At 45.4% G+C, this 21569-nt stretch overlaps 1 protein-coding gene across 3 annotated transcripts in view; it reads left to right on the top strand.

Moving 5' to 3' along the window:
• ABAT (4-aminobutyrate aminotransferase) overlaps window positions 1–21569 on the top strand; it is a 718549-nt gene that overhangs the window by 489462 nt on the left and 207518 nt on the right. For all 3 annotated transcript variants that reach the window (XM_069210537.1, XM_069210534.1, XM_069210535.1), the window contains exon 5: window positions 4556–4673. In XM_069210537.1, coding sequence (XP_069066638.1) covers window positions 4556–4673 — 118 coding nt within the window. The remainder of the gene's footprint in view (window positions 1–4555; window positions 4674–21569) is intronic.

Below are 21569 nucleotides of genomic sequence, written 5' to 3'. Positions count from 1 at the left end.
GTCCTGAGCTGAGGTGACTCTAACTTTTAGAAATCCTCCATCTTGCAGATGGAGGATTCCCCCAATAGGATTAGGGATGTGACCCCCTCCCCTTGGGAGGAGGCACAAAGAGGGTGTACTCACCCTCAGGGCTAGTAGCCATTGGCTACTAACCCCCCAGACCTAAACACGCCCTTAAATTTAGTATTTAAGGGCTCCCCTGAACCTAAAGATTTAGATTCCTGCAACAACAAGAACAAGGACTGCCTAGCTGAAAACCCCTGCAGAGGAAGACCAGAAGACAACAACTGCCTTGGCTCCAGAAACTCACCGGCCTGTCTCCTGCCTTCCAAAGAACTCTGCTCCAGCGACGCCTTCCAAAGGGACCAGCGACCTCTGAATCCTCTGAGGACTGCCCTGCTTCGACGACGACAAGAAACTCCCGAGGACAGCGGACCTGCTCCAAAAAGACTGCAACTTTATCCAAAGGAGCAGCTTCAAAGAACCCTGCAATCTCCCCGCAAGAAGCGTGAGACTTGCAACACTGCACCCGGCGACCCCGACTCGGCTGGTGGAGAACCAACACCTCAGGGAGGACCCCCGGACTACTCTACGACTGTGAGTACCAAAACCTGTCCCCCCTGAGCCCCCACAGCGCCGCCTGCAGAGGGAATCCCGAGGCTTCCCCTGACCACGACTCTCTGAAACCTAAGTCCCGACGCCTGGAAAAGACCCTGCACCCGCAGCCCCCAGGACCTGAAGGACCGGACTTTCACTGCAGAAGTGACCCCCAGGAGTCCCTCTCCCTTGCCCAAGTGGAGGTTTCCCCGAGGAAGCCCCCCCTTGCCTGCCTACAGCGCTGAAGAGATCCCTTGATCTCTCATTGACTTCCATTGCGAACCCGACGCTTGTTCTAACACTGCACCCGGCCGCCCCCGCGCCGCTGAGGGTGAAATTTCTGTGTGGGCTTGTGTCCCCCCCGGTGCCCTACAAAAACCCCCTGGTCTGCCCTCCGAAGACGCGGGTACTTACCTGCTGGCAGACTGGAACCGGGGCACCCCCTTCTCTCCATTGAAGCCTATGCGTTTTGGGCACCACTTTGAACTCCGCACCTGACCGGCCCTGAGCTGCTGGTGTGGTAACTTTGGGGTTGCTCTGAACCCCCAACGGTGGGCTACCTTGGACCAAGAACTGAACCCTGTAAGTGTCGTACTTACCTGGTAAAACTAACAAAAACTTACCTCCCCCAGGAACTGTGAAAATTGCACTGTGTCCACTTTTAAAATAGCTATTTGTGAATAACTTGAAAAGTATACATGCAATTGAAATGATTCAAAGTTCCTAATGTACTTACCTGCAATACCTTTCAAACAAGATATTACATGTTAAATTTGAACCTGTGGTTCTTAAAATAAACTAAGAAAAGATATTTTTCTATAACAAAACCTATTGGCTGGATTTGTCTCTGAGTGTGTGTACCTCATTTATTGTCTATGTGTGTGTACAACAAATGCTTAACACTACTCCTTGGATAAGCCTACTGCTCGACCACACTACCACAAAATAGAGCATTAGTATTATCTCCTTTTACCACTATTTTACCTCTAAGGGGAACCCTTGGACTCTGTGCATGCTATTCCTTACTTTGAAATAGCACATACAGAGCCAACTTCCTACACCATCTCTCTCCAGCTATAATGCCAATTTTTCATTCCTTATCTCCCTGCCTCAGCCGTGGTCTTATTCCCCTCTATCCATTTTGTCCTCCCATTTTATTATTCAACTTCCCACTCTTCCCTTTCTTTATTGGTTGATATCTCTTTTTCCTTGCCTATCTCCCCCTTCTTCTCTTTGATTTCCCTCACCTGATCTTTTCCCTCTCTAACTTTATTTCTGTGTCAATAAACCTACTCTCTCTCTCTCTCCTCTGCCTGCCATATACACGTTCTTTCATTCTTTTTCTGACTCCAATGTCCTTATTGCCCATTGTCTCAATTTCTGTCTCCATTTTATGTTATGCTTCAGTTCTATTTTCAGTCTTATAAATTCTCCCTTTCTTATGCTGTGTTTTTTTTGTGTCACTTGTGCTCATTTACATCCACCCTTGCACTCCAATGTGCACGGTACTACACTTAATGTTATATTTTGTGTTCTATTTACTGGTTTGCTGCAGTTATTAGCTACTTGCTTTAGCAAAACTTAACATGTTTAGAAGGGCGCCATTCCCCATAGAAATTCAATGGATTTTAGTCCTTCTGAGTAATTTGAGTTCTTCAGTCTTCCAAAGGTGATTGGGGAAGTGGAGGGGCCTTGTGCTGGCTGATAGTGGACAGACCAAGAGCCTGATTCAGAGTTGGGTGGTAATAGAAAAGCCACCAATTTCTGGAAGAAGTGATACGACCAGAGGAGAATCCATTGGTGCTGTTTCCTTCACCATACTATCAATTTTTAAAGGAAACTCCATTGGGGTTCTACTGTGGATTAACCACCTTCTCTAGGTACCCGTCAACTTTTAAATCAAGCCATAAACTACTGGACCGCCAGAGAATTAAGGAGTGTGTATGAAGCACGTATCCACCTGTTCACTATTCTCACTGACCAGGACACTTCTGACATCCTCTTCTCCATCCACTGTTTGTTTCAGCATTCACTGTTCACTCTTTCTTCCCTTTGCCATCTCCTTTTCTTTTCATTTTTATTTCCCATTATTCCCTCTCTATACCATTCTATCATTCAGCCCTTCTTTACTCTTAATCTTTCTTCACCCGCCCTGTCTCTCCACTCCTCTCCCTTTTTTTTTCTTCTTTTGTCTCTATCTCTTTCCTGTTTCTCTCTCCTCTCCCCTTTCATTCCAGGATGGAGGGTGAATGAGTGTTTTTTACAGCAGTACTGCCAAAACGATGTTTTCTTTTAATTTGTTTCTATTCAGATTCGTTTTAATTGCAAAGTTATTTTACACTTTTGCAGTTCTTGGTGTTTTTTTCTCTCATTCCATTGCACAGTATTTGAATGAAACTCCCAATCTCAATCTGAGAAACCTGGCAGCGGGCACCTGCGGTTTGTCTGTCTGATTGTTGTGACCTGTAGTGGGGGACAAAAGCAATCTCACCACACCGAAGACCTGTAAATTGTGCTGCCCAAATGACGCACCTCCCTCAAGGGCTCACTGTCACCTTCTGAGCCCAGGGATGGAAGGTGCTCCAGATGATGTGCGTTCTCCAGCAGCCCCATTGTCATTCTGCCAATGACAATTAACGGGCCTCATATGTAGCTTGCCCAGACTACCTCTCACCTGACGGGAGCTGCAGCAGTGGATTTGTTAGGAAAATCAGCCCTGGTATGTGGAGCTGCTTTGTCCACAGACGGAAAAAATGCCCCCTAGCTGGGCTCTGCCTCTGGCCCCTCGGGCACTGCCCGATTGCCCTCCCTGCCAATCCAGTCCTGCTCACCACTATTCCTCTGCCCCTGCATAGCAGTTGAAGCAAGGGCGAGATGATTTGGGGGAAGGAGGGGCCATACATAACATACAATTATGCATGAATAAAAATAATGGGGATGCTCTTCACCTTGGGGTTCTGGCTGCCATTGTAGATCACTCGAGGTTCTGTGTATTTGATATTGATGGAACACCAGCCCTCGGTGTAGTGCAATGAAAAGTTCCAAAATACAAAGTACATGCTACCCATTTACAATTAACTTGCAATCTGAATGGTCGTTTGCATTTTTCGCAGTTTGCTACACAGTGAGATAGTAATATCTAAATAAAAAAACTGTAAATATGTTACTCGATATAGACTGATTGTGGCGTCACATCTAGGCTTGCCTTGGGAACTAACGTGAGAAAGGAGTGGATGTCACATATTATACACTCATTCAAAGATTACCTCTTGCATTTAATTTGCTTTTCAGAACCAAAGCCAATGCATAATTCCACACCCACGCCCATCAGTACATGGCATGTTGGCATGTTTTGTTCGAGAAAGAGGGCAGGGTGTAAGGTTTGTTTTCGATTGAAGAGACTGACTCAATGGGCCTTATTATGAGAGCCCCAGTAATAATAATAAGTAAGTCCAACCCCGGGAGATATCAACCCTGAGGGTACTGGTAACTCTGGTGGGCGGTGCTATTTTGGGATTACAGTTGTGACCCTGAGCATCCTTAATAAATGAGAAATTACCATGGAGTCTACAATTTCAGATACAATTACACCGTCTATTCCTCATTTTACCCCTGAGTTTCACATGGTGATTTTAGCGTCATTACTAAAACAAAACCGATCTGACATGTCCCCATAGATCTTATACTTTCAATAGGGCTGCTGCTGTTACTGGCCCCACCAGAACTAAAAGGCCTTCTACTGATGCCCTTTTAAGTATGAGGAATATTACTACTCCCGGCCTTTTCATCAGCAACATCAAACTGACTTGGCATTCCGCATCCTTGCAAACTGGTCACGTACTCCTTGGTGTCTTGCAATATCCTAGCCTACGTGTGTACTCTGGGAGGGGATTATCTGTCTCATAAATGATGTTGAATGGCGTGACGCTTAAACTCCCTTTGTTGGCTGTTTCCGCAGAATGCAGATGCTGTGCACTTCTTTTGCAATTATGAAGAGAGTCGCGGGAACTACTTGGTGGACGTGGACGGAAACAGGATGCTGGACCTGTACTCGCAGATATCCTCCATCCCAATAGGTAAGCACCGCGTGCTCCCTGGCGCCCTCTTTCTGCCGCTCTGCCTTGTGTTCTCTGTATGCCGACCTCTGCGCAAGGAGGATTGATTAAACCATGAAACCGCTGACACGGGGCTAATGGCCCCAGGAAGAGGACAGCCGCGCCTCTCCTATCCAGCACACGGAGGTGTCGCTGAACGATGGCGATTAGAGATGGTCACGCATGGCCGGCTCAAGGAATTGAATCGCTCTTAGAAACCTGCAGTGGTAATCAGCATTTGGCGCCGAGGGGGCGGTCCGCCATTTATCCGATGCCTCGGTAATGCTGCGGGACACAATAGCACATCTCATTGATGGTCCTAGGTATCGCTAAGCCACAGTAAGGCTCTTGTTTTTAACATCGGGACCGGTCTGTTGGCCAAACTGACTTCTCTGTAAACGTTCTCCTTCTGCTCTATTATATGTAAGACAGTGTTGCAGTAAAACGACTAATCTACTTTTTAAAGTTAATACGTTGGAGCCCAAGCAGTACTAAATCTGTAAAATACAAGTGCAGGGACCCAGAGCTTTTCCTAGGAGCCAACCTCCGGCGGTGCCAAATTCCAGGTTTGCTGAAAACAGAGGCTGTTTTCTCTTCATTCCCCCTCATTTCCTTTCTTCCAACACCCAACATACACCTCCTGTGTCTTTCAGGTTCTTTTTCATCCCTGGTTTCACCCTTTATCTCTGTTTCCCTGTCTTCCACTCCTGCCGTGTTTCTGCGTTGCTCTCTTTTGAATCCAATACTTAAGTGGAACATGGATTCTTCCATCAAGCACGGCCACATTACCACTGCCACACATCCTCGAGTACCGGGCCCTGGCTATATTCTCATCCCTGGGTCGCAAGCTATACTGTGAAGTCCATGACGTGATAATGAAATGTATGATTCTGGGAAGAGTTGAAAGAGTTCTCGTTGTCATTGGTTAGGGGCCCTAGTAATGCAGAAACTCATTTAATGTATTATGACATCGTTCACGCTGTTTTTGATTGTTTGCGGACTCAACAGAGTCGTACAGCACCTCGGTCTAGTGATGAAGAAGGTGTGGAGTTGTTGGGAGCCTAATGCATATAGTACGATCATGCCTCAGAGTAAAACGTTTTTTGGTGAGAGTGTTCATCTCAGATGCTGAGTGCCTATAGAAGAGTGCTGGGAATTACTGCTCAGTACAGGATTGAACACTAATAGGTGCTGATCATCCTTCATTCCCATTCCAGCAGCACAGTGTGAGATATTACTTCTGCACACGTGCTTTGTGTGAGGAATAGGGATGAGGAGGGTTGCACATCTCATGGGATTCAGCATAGGATATACGGAGTGCAGATAGAAAATCCATTCTCATTCCTTGGGAACGGCCTCGGGGAGGGATGTGGCAGTGGTGAGAGGGATTAGGCTCACACTGCTTGCAGGGCTCACGGTTGATGAATCACGTTGGGAGGTGGTGCTCCACTTCCAGCAAGATGGAATGAGATGGCAAGGAAGGGAATAAGACAAAGGGGTCAGTTGGGAACAGGATAGGGCAGATCATATTTGGTGGAGGCAACCTGTACAGCAGCTACCTGAACAAGAACATTAAGTGTATTAGCATAGATAGCATAGATGTGCTTCCTCCAGTATGTTGCAGGACAAAACAATCACAGCCAATATCCCTGTTGCAGATAGATCCCTGAGGGCCAATGGTGCATTCCCGTGAAGACTGCTCAGGGAGGTGACATAGTGAGCTTTGAAATGCCCTGCTGTGGCAGCTGTAGAATTTCATTCCTCACCTGTGGCAGCCCAACGGTGGTAAGCAGAGGCATCTTACGATGGGGATGATGGAGCGTTTAGGGAATTATTGTTTCTCCCCTGCGGAGTGAGATATTGGGAATGCTGAATGGAGTTAAGGGGTCCATCTTTTGTAACAACTGAAGTGTGAGGAAGGGCGGTACAGAACTGCTGCAGCTCAAAACCTTTGGAACAATATAAAACAGAATATTTATCTTTTTGAGTCCAGACATAAGGCTCATGCTACTTGAATACTTTTTAAGGCACTTCTCAGTTGTGCACATTGGGTGAAGACTATCAGCGGTCAGTAGGTTTCTTCGTCTATGAGTATGACAGTCCAGCTGTGGGATAACGGAGGTGGATGAGAGTTAGATTCTAGAATTTCTGGCTCTACACAGTTGCAGCACTGAAGAATGATAAATTGTCATCCAGTGCTTGTAAAAGGTTGACTTGTTGAAGTCCTGCTAATGGTGCTGGAGAGGGAGGAGACAGCAAGATTAATATTGGTTTGCGCATGTTACTCACATCCCAGGTATTTCCCAACTTCTTCTTCTGAGTTGGATTGGGTGGGCACAGTGTCTCTCTCAGCAGACCATGGGAGAGTTCCTTGCAATAGAGACCAGTTGCCACAGATTAGGATTTTTCAATTTCCAGCCTATAATTTAATGTTGTTTTGCATAATCCATTTCTCCATTACTAGTAAAAGTGCTTTGAGGTAGGCTGGGCAGGAGGTTGCAGGTTGATCCAGCTTTAGAAGGATATGCGTGTCTTCTGTGTAATTGTACTTGATCAGGTTGTTGGATCTGTAATGAGGGCAGGAAGCAGAGTAGGTGACAGATTGAAGAAGAGAAGAGCGGGGAACGTTTTGAGCCATTGGACACCCTGAAAGCACAATTTTAGGAAACATAAAGTGGAGGGAGATGATAATGGCTTGCACTTCAACGAGGAGATCCAGTCTGTCTCAGAATCCCAGCTCAGTATGGAAAGGGTTGAGGATACATTAATGCATGGTGTCACATGCGGCCAATACGACTAGCAGAATTAATGCTGTTGCTTCGTTGGAGACTACATCCATTTTTAGGCCATCCTGGGTATCGTCCAAGACTGATTCCGTGTCCTCAACTTGCTGGTGGTGCCTGTGAAGGTGCCGTCGACCCCACCTCCCTTTCCCATGATGAATTCAGGGGGCTCTAGGTAAAGAGCTTTTTCATCAGTTTGTGTTTGGTGATGTCGATTGGGTCTGGTATTTGAAATGTCTATTCCATCCAGTCGTTTTCTTCAATAGTAGCTCATTTTGGGTCTTTCTGAAGTAGCCCGCTTCAAAGCAGACACATGAAACCGTGGTTCCTGAAGGAGGCACACTGCTGTCAAACTATTGATAGGGTGAAAGTAAAATAAAACACAGTGCTTACAGGTTACTGTGTTTTGTGTGTAATATAAGCACGTTTTTATATTGCAACCAGTACTGCACTGGAAACAACTTCCTCACCAGTCAAGCGGGGTTGAAATTCTCATAACTTCCTGAGATATTCAGCATGAACCTCGAACTAACACATAAGTATATTATTTAAAGCAATATATGCAGCACATACAAGAGTGAATACAGAACAATGGACGGAGGGAGGAAGGCTCATCCTGAGAGTAAAACACAGATGGCATGCATGTGTGTCACTGGGGAATAGCTGGGCCAGTCCCAAAGTGCATACTGCATTGGCCCTATGGTTCAAAAAAGTGAACATATCTTTGGTATTGTTTTTTAACAAATGTGTCCTTCTTCAAAACGATGACCAGGCTTCTTCTCTGTTATAGACTTCCTTTCACTGCCATTCTTCACTGAGCCTCTAGGCCCTCCTTGTTCCTGTCTCTCAAATGTATGTTGTAGGAACATGGTGCCACCTTATGGCAGGACTGAAAGTTGCTTTGCGAAAGAACACGTTGTTCGACTCCTGCACCTGGCTCAACATCCCATCATGCAGTGGGGCCATTCCTCCTTGTAAGCAAATGTTTCTAGTTGATCATTGTAGACTGAAACCTGCTTCATGCTTGTATAGTTTACTGTAGCGAGCAACAAAGTGAAGGTAGAAATGCTGCAGTTAATCTCAGGGCCTCAATCCTTCATTTTCCACCCACTTTGCCACTCTTGACAGAGAGAGGGCAAATTTAATGCATAGAAACACCTCAGCCTAAACTGCTAGGCCAGGCCCAGTTGACAAGGGAACACAAGAAACCACAGACCCGTTTCGGACTACTTAGGTCTCGTCCTTATGGTCTTGCTTGAGTCCTGTCCCACAGTTGACGGGCTGGAACGCAGCCCATGCAATTGCCAATGACTGAAATGAATGTCAGACATCACTTTTTGTTTTCCTCGATGCAAAGCGCTAAGTGCAACGGATATGCCAAGGCGTGAATCCCATACTCCCACAATGGACACAAATGCACCAGTATATCATTAATTACCATTTGTCACACGTCCACACTAATCTAACAGCTGCATTATACTTTAGTGCCAAACCGGAACAGGCCAGGACCTGCTGGAGCAGCGGCCCAGTTCCAATAATGGAGAAAGTGACATCAGTGCAAATAGCTTTGCATTTAGGAAGCAGCGCGTGCCATACACCTCCCTCGCCCTGTGTGCGCTGGGGCTAGTAGGTGTGAGGCTGTCTGGAAAAACAACAGATTGTTTGAATTGAAATCAGGTACATCACCCTTTTATTCGCCACGGCGCTGACAATCCTGCACTGCACTGCATGGAATGTAACAACGGTACCTAGCACTGTGACTCTTCCGGGACCCACCATCCTCGCAGCCAGGAAGAAGATAAGCGTCGACTCATAGATAAGATCCTGTTCCTTTAAACCATTCAGGGTTTTTTATCGCCATAATTATGTACGCTGCCAGGTTACTTATGCCTGGTTCTGTCTGTTCTTTATCATGATGGTCCGCAGGTTTCCTTTGGCTCTTCTGCTATTTGATAGGAAAGCCTTTCCCAAAATTCCCTCTAGAGATGACCAGGCCTAAGCAAGTACTGTATTTCTTGTCCTTCTTCCTCCATGTTTTTGTTTAGGATCAATGACCAGATGGAGCTTTTTAGCTTTTATTAAACTTTAAGGTACCTCTCTCTTCTCATATATAGCGCATTATCTGTGTCATTAGTCAAATACCCCTCTTCCATTTTGCCTGTGGTCCAATTTAGTAGCAGTATGAAAACCACCTGAAGGACTGTAAGGGGGAAGAGTCCCTTGCATGGGGAGGGATGTGCACTCCTGCCCTGAGGGCCCCAGTTGCATCATTACCTGGATTAGGTACTGATTTTTGGTTGGGGCAAACACACATTTATGTACTCTGTGACCTAGCATGTCTTATGCTTATGGGGTCTGCTTAGACTTAGAGGGGTATAGCAAGATCTACCCGTGTGAAGGTAGCATCCTTCACGAGTGCAGGTTTGGCAGCATACATGTTTTGTCTGGTAGAATCATTAATGTGTACAGACCTTTATATCTGGATCTCTTAAGTGGGGCCTGCTGACTCTGGTAAGGTATCATGGCTATGTACTTAACTCATCCTTGGCTTGTATAGATTGTGTGTAACCCCCAACAGTGTATGATGCTTGCATGTGTATGCTGCATGGCATGTGTGAGTCTGTGGATGGTACATTACATAGAGGCCTGTGATTTCCTTTGTGGGAGTACTGGGCTAGGAGAGCCTGGATAGGTGAGGACTGCTTGGCTCAGACTGGCGCTGTGTATTGTGACATTCCTGATGGCTGGGGTGGGACACCCACACTGATGGGAGAGGAGCAGAGCATACTCTATGCACATCAAAGGGCTCTCTGATTCCAAAAGAGTTACTAGTCATTGGGGCCTGGGCTCATTGTCAGGGTGATGGTGGGATTGATAAGGTTGGCACTACCTGGGACTATTGATAGAGAGGTAGTTTTAGTCCTTTGAACCTTTATGTGGGGTATTTCAGTGGAGGCTGACAGCCAGATGTGGTGCCCAATTACTCCCTTGGTCTTTGTTGTGAGTCACTCAGAATCAAAACCATTCCATTCCAGATTGCCCATTTGAGAAAGGGCAGTTAAGATGAACAAGCACGTCAAAGGCCCCCAAAACAAATTTCAAAGTCCGGGCACTAAATCGCATGTAGCTGAGTTTGGCCTATAAAGGTGGGAGCATGAGACCCATACTTTGCTGAAAAGCACTTTTTTGCCCAGACTTCTAACTGCTGGAACAAGAACTGGCGACCAAGGTCTGCCGGTCTCCCATTGTGAAAAAGCCACCCTTTTAGCATGTTCACCCCAAAGTTTCTGACTGATACTGATGGTAAGTGACCATGACTGTGCTGTGGGCTCTACTTAATAGGCCCAAGGTCAGTGCTCTGAATAAAATAAATGTGGTCCCAGTGATAATGTTATAATTCCAATTGGCAATGAAAGACCCTGTAGGTTCCTACTAGATAATAGGGCAAGGAGGATTCTCCCTATAAGTCCCTAGTATATAATACAGCATGGAAGATAAGAGGCCCTGTAGATTTCCTGCACAGGAGTGTGCACTCCTGCGTGCCTGCTGTCATCTTTGAAGGGAACCCTGCTTTGCAGACTGTCTTTAAAAAGTACAATGTATGCAAATTCGACGTTAGAATTAAAGGTAATTCCAAAATATTATTCTACCTTATTTGTACAGATAAGTCACCCCCAAGTTCTCCCCTAGATGCCCCAGGAGTAGAGAGCCATGTAACTATAATGAGGCACATTATAAAGGCTGTTTTAAAGAATGTGGCGAGGGAACAACTGCACATTTTCATTATCCCGCATTGTAGAAAGCTAGCCCCATAGGCTATAATGAAAATATTCTTCATAAGCCTAAATATGACTAGGAAAAAATATAAAAATGTCATGAGTGGACTCAAATGAATGGTAATGATAAATGCAACCATTTGCCATTGTTGAATTTGGCATAATTCATACAGAAAATAAATTATAAGACTTTCTTTTCTGTAAGCAAAGTTTCAGCCTGCTAGGGGTCTCTACTGATTGGTCAGCCCTAACAGGATTAGCCAGGCTGCATTGATTAGGTGATAAGTGTCCTGCTCCGAACAAAGGTTATCTTATGGGAGAGGCAGGCAGATGGTGAACCAGGCAAGGAAGGGGGCTAGGTGAAGAAAGCTGAGGCTTTAAAAAGATACCAGTCATGTAACCAGGCCTGCCGTCTCATCCCTGTACTCCTCAGATAGATGGTAGGCTTAAGAAAGGAACTTTCATATGTCTGGAGGGGCACGTGATGGAAATCAGCTACACCAGGGGGTTGTTTAGCCAGCTAAATGCCACACTTTGGAGGACATTGTCATACCTCTGGGTGGCCCCCTGCTGCTCGTTGGACAGGAGTGCCCATGCATTGCCCCCCAAGATTATGGAATAAAGGTAACTAATCTGCATTGGAATTCAGATCTGCTGCCTGAAATCACAAGAAGAAGAACGACTGCCCTGCTGAAACTCTGGTTTGCAACCTTGATGCCTGCAAGCATAAAGGCTGCCTATTGCACACTGGAACCGCAGCCCAAAGGACTTTTGCTAGCTGCAAAAGGGACTCAGGAATGGACTCCCTGAAGTAACAAGTTAGAAGAGTATCCCTGCGCCAACTTCCAAAAAAAGTCGTCAGTCTGGAGTGCATCCTGTGGGCTTGCAAGGATTTTTCCAGGTGCATTGCGAGAATTGTAGTCCCAACATCCTAGGGAACAACACAGGGATTCTGGAACCTTGGATTGGGGTTGTGGATCACTTTCCTGCATCAAACTACCACCAAAGTCACCAGCCTGGAGTGTGTCCAGTGGGCTTGCAAGGTTTTGTCCAGGTGCATTGGGGGGAATTTTAGTCGCAACGTCCCAAGAAGCAACTCTGAAATTCTGGAACCTTGGATTAGAATTGTGGATCACTTTCCTGCATAAAGAAACACTTTTGGAAGTAAGCATAAAAATGTTACATTGCGGACGGCTGGAACTCTTGACTGTGTCCCGGTCAGGGGCAAGCTTCCCTTTGAGATCTATTAGCTTCTAAGCGCTAGTTTACTTTTAATCTTTAAAACTTCCCATCTCTGGTTCCCTATATTGGATTTTTGGCATCTTGGTGTAATTTTAAAGCAAAAAATATCTCCTATTTTATTAAACTGGTGTGGGACTTTTAGTGTATCTGCCTTATTTACTGTATGGGTGTATTTAAATGCTTTAAATACCTGTCTCCTAAGTTAAGCCTGACTGCTGATTGCCAAGCTACCATGGGTGAGCCAGGGGCTACTTTGTGGGACCTTGACTGTGCACAGTCCTGTATTGCGGGTGTATTGCCAGTGGTGGGTGTGTACTTGCGTCTACAAATACCCAACCTCTAACACCCATCTGGGTGAGGGACCATCACCCTGGAGCCAAAAACACTTACCTTGTGCCTGGAGCACCTGCCTTCCAAGACCAGTGAGCCCTGTGAAGAGTATGAGGGGGTGAGGAAGGAGTGTGGCCCAGTGGAGATCTTGGTGTGTGGATCCTATTGAACAGTGTGAGGTGCCCAGTCCAGTTGGGACTGGTGTTGTGAGAGAGACGACCACTCTTGCGGAAAATGGCAACCCCGTCAGAGCTGCCATACACTTCTGGGTCATTGCTTGGTGTTGTGGATCTGCAGGGCCTTTGTTTGTTTCTCTGATGCCCAGGCCAGGACCATTGCCACTAAGACTTTTAAAGCCGTGGCCCATGCAGTTGAGACTGTGGGCTGGCACCTGTGTCTGTGACCCACATATTCCAGGTGGGGGACACTAGGCCGCTACGTGTCCACATGAGCAGCAGAGGGACTCAGGAACAGTTCTGCAGGAGTGCTGCTGCTTCACCGACTTAACAGCACGAACCAAGAAGAAGGTGCTGCTGCACCCAGAAGCCATCACCAATTGCGACCCCTTCAGCGCACCAACCCTGCCCACCACAAGAAGGGTGTGGTGTAAGCTGCATGTTTTAGAGGTTTGAGGGGGGGAGAGAAACTCTGCAGCTCCTGAACTCTTCTGAAGGTTGAATTAGGGCCGCAACCCAAAGTAAGACTTCTTTGAGCTCTGCAGTTTGCCGCCCATACATGTTAAAAGTTTCAAGGTCAAAGCCAGGATTTGATGTGCATTGCTAGTGTGGGCAGCACCTGGGCTCACCTCCTAAAATCCTCTAGGAATGTCAATCATAGCATGAAGAAGGAGAGCGTGGAAAAGGAGGACCCACAGAGAAGCACTGCCCTGGCAAGTGTGAGTGCATTAGTCTTGACAGACTACTTTTGTGGATTAAGTAGTGTGCTGTGTTTTGGGTGTACAATAAATGTTGTTTTTTATACTATAGATTAATATTGGACTGGACAATTATCTTATTTCTAGTCACTGTCGGTATTTTGAGTTATGAACCCTCAGATACCTTGCACCTACTTCCCCCTGAATAGCTTTTGGTTGCTCAAGCCATGTTACCAATGTAAATCGAGTGCTGAAAGGGTAGTACTTGGCCCAGTTACTCATGACCCATAGTAGGTTAGGCCTCTGGACATCACAAGTAAAAGGCCCCAATCCCCATGATTGGGCCAAGTTGCCCTTGCATGGACCAGTGGCCCTCTGAAAGAAGGTCTGACAAAGACTATGATAGAAGACCTACCCACTGCCAAAGACCAAACCCAGTACATTGCCTTGATTCTATTTGACCCGACCATTGTCTTCAGCTTGATAGACCACAATATTCTTCTCACTCTGCTGCAGTTCTCAGGTGGTATTGGGAGGGTCAGCACTTCTTAGGTTATTCTTGACCAGTTATTCAATTTTAGGAGAATCCGGGTTCCTTCTCATATTTGATATGAAGGGAGCTAGGAAAGGGAGGGGAAAAAGCAATTTTTGCTTTGGCAAGCGCCTTCATTGCTTTCTTGTTTGCTAGGCATGGGCTTTAACTTCATGTATATGTCCAAGCTGCTTCTTTTCGTTTTCCAGTTGGTGAAGTTGGCCTTTAGCCGCAATGAATAAAAGATGGTTTCAGACGGGAACTGAGTAGGTAATAAAGTTTGAAGAGAGAGGCAGACTTGTTACGAACCATTGGGTCAGCCGCTAGCATTGCCAGGTTTTGAGAGTGACGATCCCCTCCTGAAGAGTGGAGGTGACCAAGAACAAATGTCGAGAAAGCTCAGCAAGTTAGTTGTTTTTGCTGAGATCATAGGATCTGCAGTCATGACCTCGGATCTCAGCAAAGTCAAGGCAGTCTTTCATGAGGTTGATAATTTGAGTACAATAAAATCGGGTAATTTTTATGCTTTGTTAATCTTATTTATAAGGGCTCTATCACCCGGAGGCTCCTTGGCACTGAGCTTGTGACCTTTGCTGTTGACAGCACTTTGAAATCACAAATACTGCGGTAATAAACCCAGTGCAGAGACTAGCTAATCTTATTATTGTTAATAATAATAATAATAATTATAATATTAATGTATAACAAAACAGTATTATTATTTCTATTATTATTGTTACTATTATTATTTTGTCATCATTTTGTTATTATAAACTCTATATTATCAGAACACGGCGGTCACTGCGGCCGATCTGCCTATCTGCGCAGGCAGACGTGGAGGGGACCCTGAGGTGATCTGTTCGTGCTGCGCTGCGCGAGTGTTCGCAGGGTACTGGGGCGGCAACAGGCAGATTTACCCCGTTTCAAAGCAACCGAGGAAGGATGATTTAGAGCGAAACTGAATGACCCGAGCGAGGAGGCCGGGCATTCCATTTCGAGCGGGTTCTCTTACCTGGGCAGACAACCTTACCCCGGAGACAGTCAGCTGAGTGAAATGCAGCCTGACAGGCGTCTGCGGCCACCTCTGCGAGAGCATGTTAGAGCTCTGCATGCATGAGGGGAGCAAGTAGCCGATCTGCTATTTCAAGTAACATGGAATACTAAATTTGGGAAAAAAAGCAGATTATGCGGCAGAAGTGGATCTCCCAACCCGCGTTGTGCGATCAGTGAATCACATAACACACTTTCTACAAAGTGGATAGTGTGTAAATTAAAGCTGAGTAAATGTTATTTTTTCTGACCTTTTCCGCTGCCGCCGTAAATCTAATTTAAAGCAAAGATTAAGTTGATGAGGTGAGATATTTACTCGTCTCTGTCTTGCTCATCAGTTTGTTAAAATGTCAATTCCAAATCTCACTGTCAGGCGCTGATTTCCCTGAAAATGTTCCCCAATTATCATTCAAGTTCACCCACTCCTCTAAAGATCTCATCTCATCCTTAGCGCGAGGCCAAGACACTATTTAAGAATCGATGTACCAAAATTCACGTTGAAAAAGCAGTCCTATGCAAATGCCTTTGCAAAACAAGGAATGCCTTTGCAAAACAAGCATGAAAAACGCCAACAGGCCCTGTCTTTGGGACCCTTTGGCTTTGCCAGTGCCTTTTGGGGATGTTGTAGGGGTTCGGCAAGATGCTGTGCAGAATAGCCAAATGAAAAACAAACAAGCTTTGGCAAAGCCAATAGGTTTAGCCTATCTGACTTTTATTAACTTTGTTGTTATTTTTTTCTTGATTGTTTGAGGTGTTGTGCAATACATCTGAGGTCCACCGAATAGCCAGACAGTGTTAACAAGTTTAAAAAAGGCATAATAATGAAGCAATACTATTACAAAACATGCTCCATTATGCCATATAGGGGCATATTTATACTTGTTTTGCGCTGAATTGGAGTCATTTTTTTATGCTAATTCAGCACAAACCTAACTCCATATTTATACTTTGACGCTAAACACGTGTCGCGACAAAGTTATAAAGTTTACGTCATTTTCTGGAGAGGAAAGCCTACCATGTGTCAATGAGATGCAAGGTAGGCGTTCCTGTCCAGAAAAGGGCGTTATGGCCTTGGCGCTATATTTATCCTTCCATGCTAAAATCCAACACGGAGGATGGGGGCCTTAAATAATGGCGCTAAGCTTCCTTATCACCATTATTTAACGCCTGCGTCTGGGCAAGCGTATGGGGACCTATACACAGATTTCCATGGTCGGACACCATGGAAATTGCCCACAGGTGCCCTTCCCTGGCCCCAGGTATACCCACACCAGGAGGTCATCTAAGGATGGGGGACCCATCCCAGGTAAGTCTAGGTGAGTATTTTTTTTTTTCACAACACTGCTCGGGTGCCCTGACTTGGGGCCCCCTGCTCAGCACTGGCCCCAATGGCCATGCCCAGGGGACATTTGTCACCTGGGCATGGCCATTGGGGTGGTGGGCATGGCTCCTGTCTTTACGAAGACATGAGCCATGTTCATGGGGCTTGTGCGCCAGAAAATGGTGCTACACTGTTTAGAGGCAATTTTTTTTGCCTCTAAACAGTGTAGTGCCATAATTTGGCGCCCAAGCCCCAGTTCTCCCTACGCCTCCCCGGCCCTGTTAGCGTCCTTTCCAAGGACGCAAACAGGGCCTTAGCGCCGGCTAGTGCCATTCCATAACTATGGCACCCGGCCGGCGTCATGGAATGGCGCTAGCCAGTGCTATACTTTTTGACGCAAACCTGTGCGCTTTTTGAACGCAGATTTGCTTCAAAAAGTATAAATATGGGCCACAGTTTGCTTCTCTTGACGCCTAATTAACTTAACCTGCTGCATAACTTGGACCTCTCCTACCGCATAATTCCAGTGGCCCTGATAACAGCATACCAATTTAGGGAGTGTAGGACATCTATGCAATAGTATTTTATTGTGGCAAAACTGCGAAGTTCAGGTGATAAACCTGCAACATACAACAAATACAAATGCGATTGCAGACAACCAGAGAGAAATTAGATGAAAGGCAAGTCCAAAAGTACATACAGCCAATAAACATGCTTGCTCACAAATAACAAAGTATTTCTGAAATGCGAATTCGAACAACCAGAAGGAAATTAGATGAAAGGGGAAGCCAAAAGTAAAAACAAAGAAAGTCGTTCTGTAAAAGCGGATGAAGAGGAGTACTGCAGCGTGCGGGAGGCAGCACATGCGGGAGGCAGCACATGCGGGTAGCCACGCACAGAAGAGTGGAGTCCCATGAGTTTAAGGTATTCGTCAGTAAAATAACTGGAGGTAATGTAAAGCGCTTCGGTACCATTGCATGGTGCTGTTATTTTATAATACTGCACCAATGTATAAACAATTGTAAACATCAAAGTTAGGCGAGCCCAACATAAATTGCACAACAGTAACTAAAAATCAATTCATTGACATTTTTGATGGTAAAACATTTTAAATTGTTGCAAAACCGAGTTTGATGTGTTTTTGTGTTAACAAAAGTCTTTACGTGCAATATTTATGAACTATTTGGAAATATATTCCAAACGGCAGATTGCAGTTAGTATTAAAAATCGATCAAATGTTGCTAAAAAGCATGACACGAAGGAAGTGAGGCCTGAATAGTAAAATTGGCACAAACATTGAGACGCTAAAGCATCTGCTGTAGAAAACAAAGTAATAAAAAACAGCCATTCGGGAAATAAAGTAACAAGCAGGCTGGTTTGTCCATGAGAAGAGATCTTATAGTATAGTTGAACACTCCTTTAAATCTCCGTAGCGAATGGTGCTGAAACAGTGTTATTGGTGTAACTCACCATCTGTTAGGTTGAAGAAGAAAATAAAAGCGAATTTGTGCTTTCAAGTGTGAATGCTGTTGCCATATATTTCTATTATGTAGGAATGTGATCTAAAGTATAATATATGGCCTTATGAAATGGAACCTTAATATTAAAGCGGGCCTGTGGCTGCACCAGTGGTTAAAAAATAATATAGTTTGCGGTTTTATGATAACAAAATAGAGAGCCACAGACAGAAGTGATTCCCTCGATTTAAAGGCATCCTTCAGTTCAGCGGGTGCAAACTGCAACATGCGGGAGGGACACGTTACTTCCACAAATGTGGATAGCCGTAGACAGAAGAGGTGATTCCCCTGAGCGTGCAGTAACGTGCGGAATATATAAGAGCAACAAGTAACAATTATGGGTAGCTTTTAAGAGATTAAGGGGGTCATTACGACTCGATTTAAAGGCATCCTTCAGTTCAGCGGGTGCAAACTGCAACATGCGGGAGGGACACGTTACTTCCACAAATGTGGATAGCCGTAGACAGAAGAGGTGATTCCCCTGAGCGTGCAGTAACGTGCGGAATATATAAGAGTAACAAGTAACAATTATGGGTAGCTTTTAAGAGATTAAGGGGGTCATTACGATTCTGGCGGTCATGGACCGCCAGAGCCGGGGACCGCGGATGCACCGCCAACAGGCTGGTGGTGCATCCAGGCCAATTCTGACCGCGGCGGTAAAGCCGCGGTCAGAAAAGGGAAACCGGCGGTTTCCCGACGGTTTTCCCCTGGCCTGAGGAATCCTCCATGGCGGCGCTGCAGGCAGCGCTGCCATGGGGATTCCGACCCCCTTACCGCCAGCCTGGTTCTGGCGGTTTTGACCGCCAGAACCTGGTTGGCGGTAATGGGTGTCGTGGGGCCCCCTAACAGGGCCCCTCAAAGATTTTCAGTGTCTGCATAGCAGACACTGAAAATCGCGACGGGTGCAACTGCACCCGTCGCACCCTTTCCACTCCGCCGGCTCCATTCGGAGCCGGCATCCTCGTGGAAGGGGGTTTCCCGCTGGGCGGGCGGGCGGCCTTCTGACGGTCGCCCGCCCAGCGGGAAACTCAGAATTACCGCAGCGGTCTTTTGACCACGCAGCGGTCTTCTGACGGCGGTACTTTGGCGGGCGGCGGATGAGGCCCTAAATCTTTTCCCTGAATGGATTGTAGGGGATCTATGCAAAGTTCAACGGGTGCCAACTGTGGGGTGCAGGAGGGAGAGTGGCTACAGCCAACAAATGCGGATAGCCACAGACAGAAGAGGTGGTGTCGCTGGGTTTAAAGAGCTTCAGTACTTTTGCGTGGTGTTGAAAATCCTAGGTAAGCGGAGGGGATCTTTGCAGCAGCAAAACCTAAAATGTAAAATAGTAAATGAAAAAAATAATATGTCACCTGTTCTGAGGGTTAATATTAAAACATAAGGGCAACATACAACAAATGTGAACAGCAAATGCGAACAACCAGAGGACAATTAAATGAAAGGCGAGAGGCGAGGCCAAAAGCAAAAGCAGATGCTGCCACTAAACACGCTTGCTCACAAATAACAACTAGCATTTTCAATGCAACGGGTCTTGCATTTGCTTGAGTTAGAGCTATTAGCGGTGTAAAGAAAAAAGAAATGCAGCGCGATCGCGCTGCGTGGAAAATAAACAGATAAAGTAGTCCGGAAACCATCCTAAAAACATCGAGCCTCGTATGTTTTTAGTAGTTTAGCGGTGCTGTGTAGGTGGGCTATACACCAGAAAAGGCATGACGTATGCATGCCTTTCACAAATGAAAGCAAGCGGATTTTAAAAGGCAAGCCCACGAACCAATGTAAGTGACTGACGTGACATGGGCGTGGTTGGGAGCCCAAAGAGAGATTACTGAATGGGACGGAGCGCTTTGCGCTCGCCCTTAAAAAGCAGAAAAGCGGATGAAAAGGATACTTGTGCAAAGCTTCACTGATAAGAAATAGAAACAGGAAATAGCATTCCACAGCCAACAGAACCAACAGAAAAGTAAGTGGCAAGCACACAAGCAAATAACAATTAAGTGTGGGATGTAAGCCCCTACTAAGATTTATATTGATTTCAATAGCAAAAGGCATGATGATGTGGCTATAGCAGTCGTGTGATTTTGTAGGCATGTGCATGTATGATGATGTGTGTGTGTGTCTGTGTGTGCATACAACTTTACACAATTGTGTTCAACAAAATGTCATGGGCACTTTTAAAAATATTTTCTGATCTGAGATGTATTGGTAAATTAGGGAAAAAAATATAAGTTGCCTGAAAGCACTTTTTAAAGTGGAGGGGCCGGTAGTAGTATGCTGAATTGTACCACATCAAAAAAAGGAGATAAAAATGTAAAAGGAAATCAAGCATTGGCAAAGCCAATACATTTCTCCTATGTAAGAGCTATTGGCCTATACAAGAGCTATAGGTGCAAAAACACTTTCCTAAGTAGAGGGATTGGTAGTAGTTTGCTCCCTAGTTTCACATCCAAAACAAAGAGAAAAAAAATATAAAAGGAAATCAAGCATTGGCAAAGCCAATAAGTTGCACCTATGTAAGAGCTATTGGCTTTACTGTGGTTTAGCCAAGTTGTACATCAGGTTGGCTGCTGTTTAGCATGACTAAACCTTAGTGGCATAGCGGAGAGTAGCATGAACTGAAATGTCATAGAGTGGAGTGGCGAAGAGTGTAGTAGAGTGGCAAAGAGTGGAGTAGATTAGCGGAGAGTGGAGACTTGTAGAGTGGAGAGTAGTGTCATGGACTGGAGTTGTGTGGAGTGGCAAAATTGGAGTAGATTGGCATAACTGTTTAGCGGCTTAGAGTGGAGTAGCATGTCATCGAGTGGAGTGGCGTAACGTGTTAAAGAGTGAAGTGTCAGAGTGGAGTAGACTGGAGTGAAGTAGAGTGTCAAAGAGTGGATGGAATAGAGTTGAAGGGCATAGAGTGGAGTAAAGTGTCATGGAGTGGAGTACAGTGAAGTGGCTAATAGTAGAGAGAAGTGTTATAGAGTGTAGCAGCACAGCGTGTAATGGCGTTGAGTGAACTAGAGTGGCATGGATTGAAGTGGAGTGTGGTGGAGTGTTGTGGGGTAGGTTGGAGTTTCTTAGAGTGAAGTAGAATGTCGTAGAGTGCCTTAGAGCATCATAGAGTAGATTGTTGTAGAGTGGAGTGTCATATAGTGGAGTGATTTAGAGTAGAATATGCATGGTGTGTTAGTGCAGACCACACATTTTCAATTGCATGTACTGATCAAACTATATAGCACACAAATCATAATGTGTGGAAATGGCATCACCTAGTATACTGATTTAATCATATTAAAATATTTGCCTCCACCACTCTTCTGAATTACAAAAATTTGCTTCATTTGTACTTCCCTAATTCTCATATATTCTCAAAATATTTGCGAGGTTAATTTACATAAATTTACATTTTGTTGTGTGCTAGAAAAAAACTTTTCTTACCCAGTACCGGGCAAGATTGTCACATAAAGC

Source organism: Pleurodeles waltl, chromosome 10 (assembly GCF_031143425.1).
Source record: "Pleurodeles waltl isolate 20211129_DDA chromosome 10, aPleWal1.hap1.20221129, whole genome shotgun sequence".
In the NCBI taxonomy this organism is placed as follows: Eukaryota; Metazoa; Chordata; class Amphibia; order Caudata; family Salamandridae; genus Pleurodeles; species Pleurodeles waltl.
The sequence above is the reverse complement of the archived record's forward strand: the minus strand, read 5'-3'. Positions and strand labels throughout refer to the sequence as shown.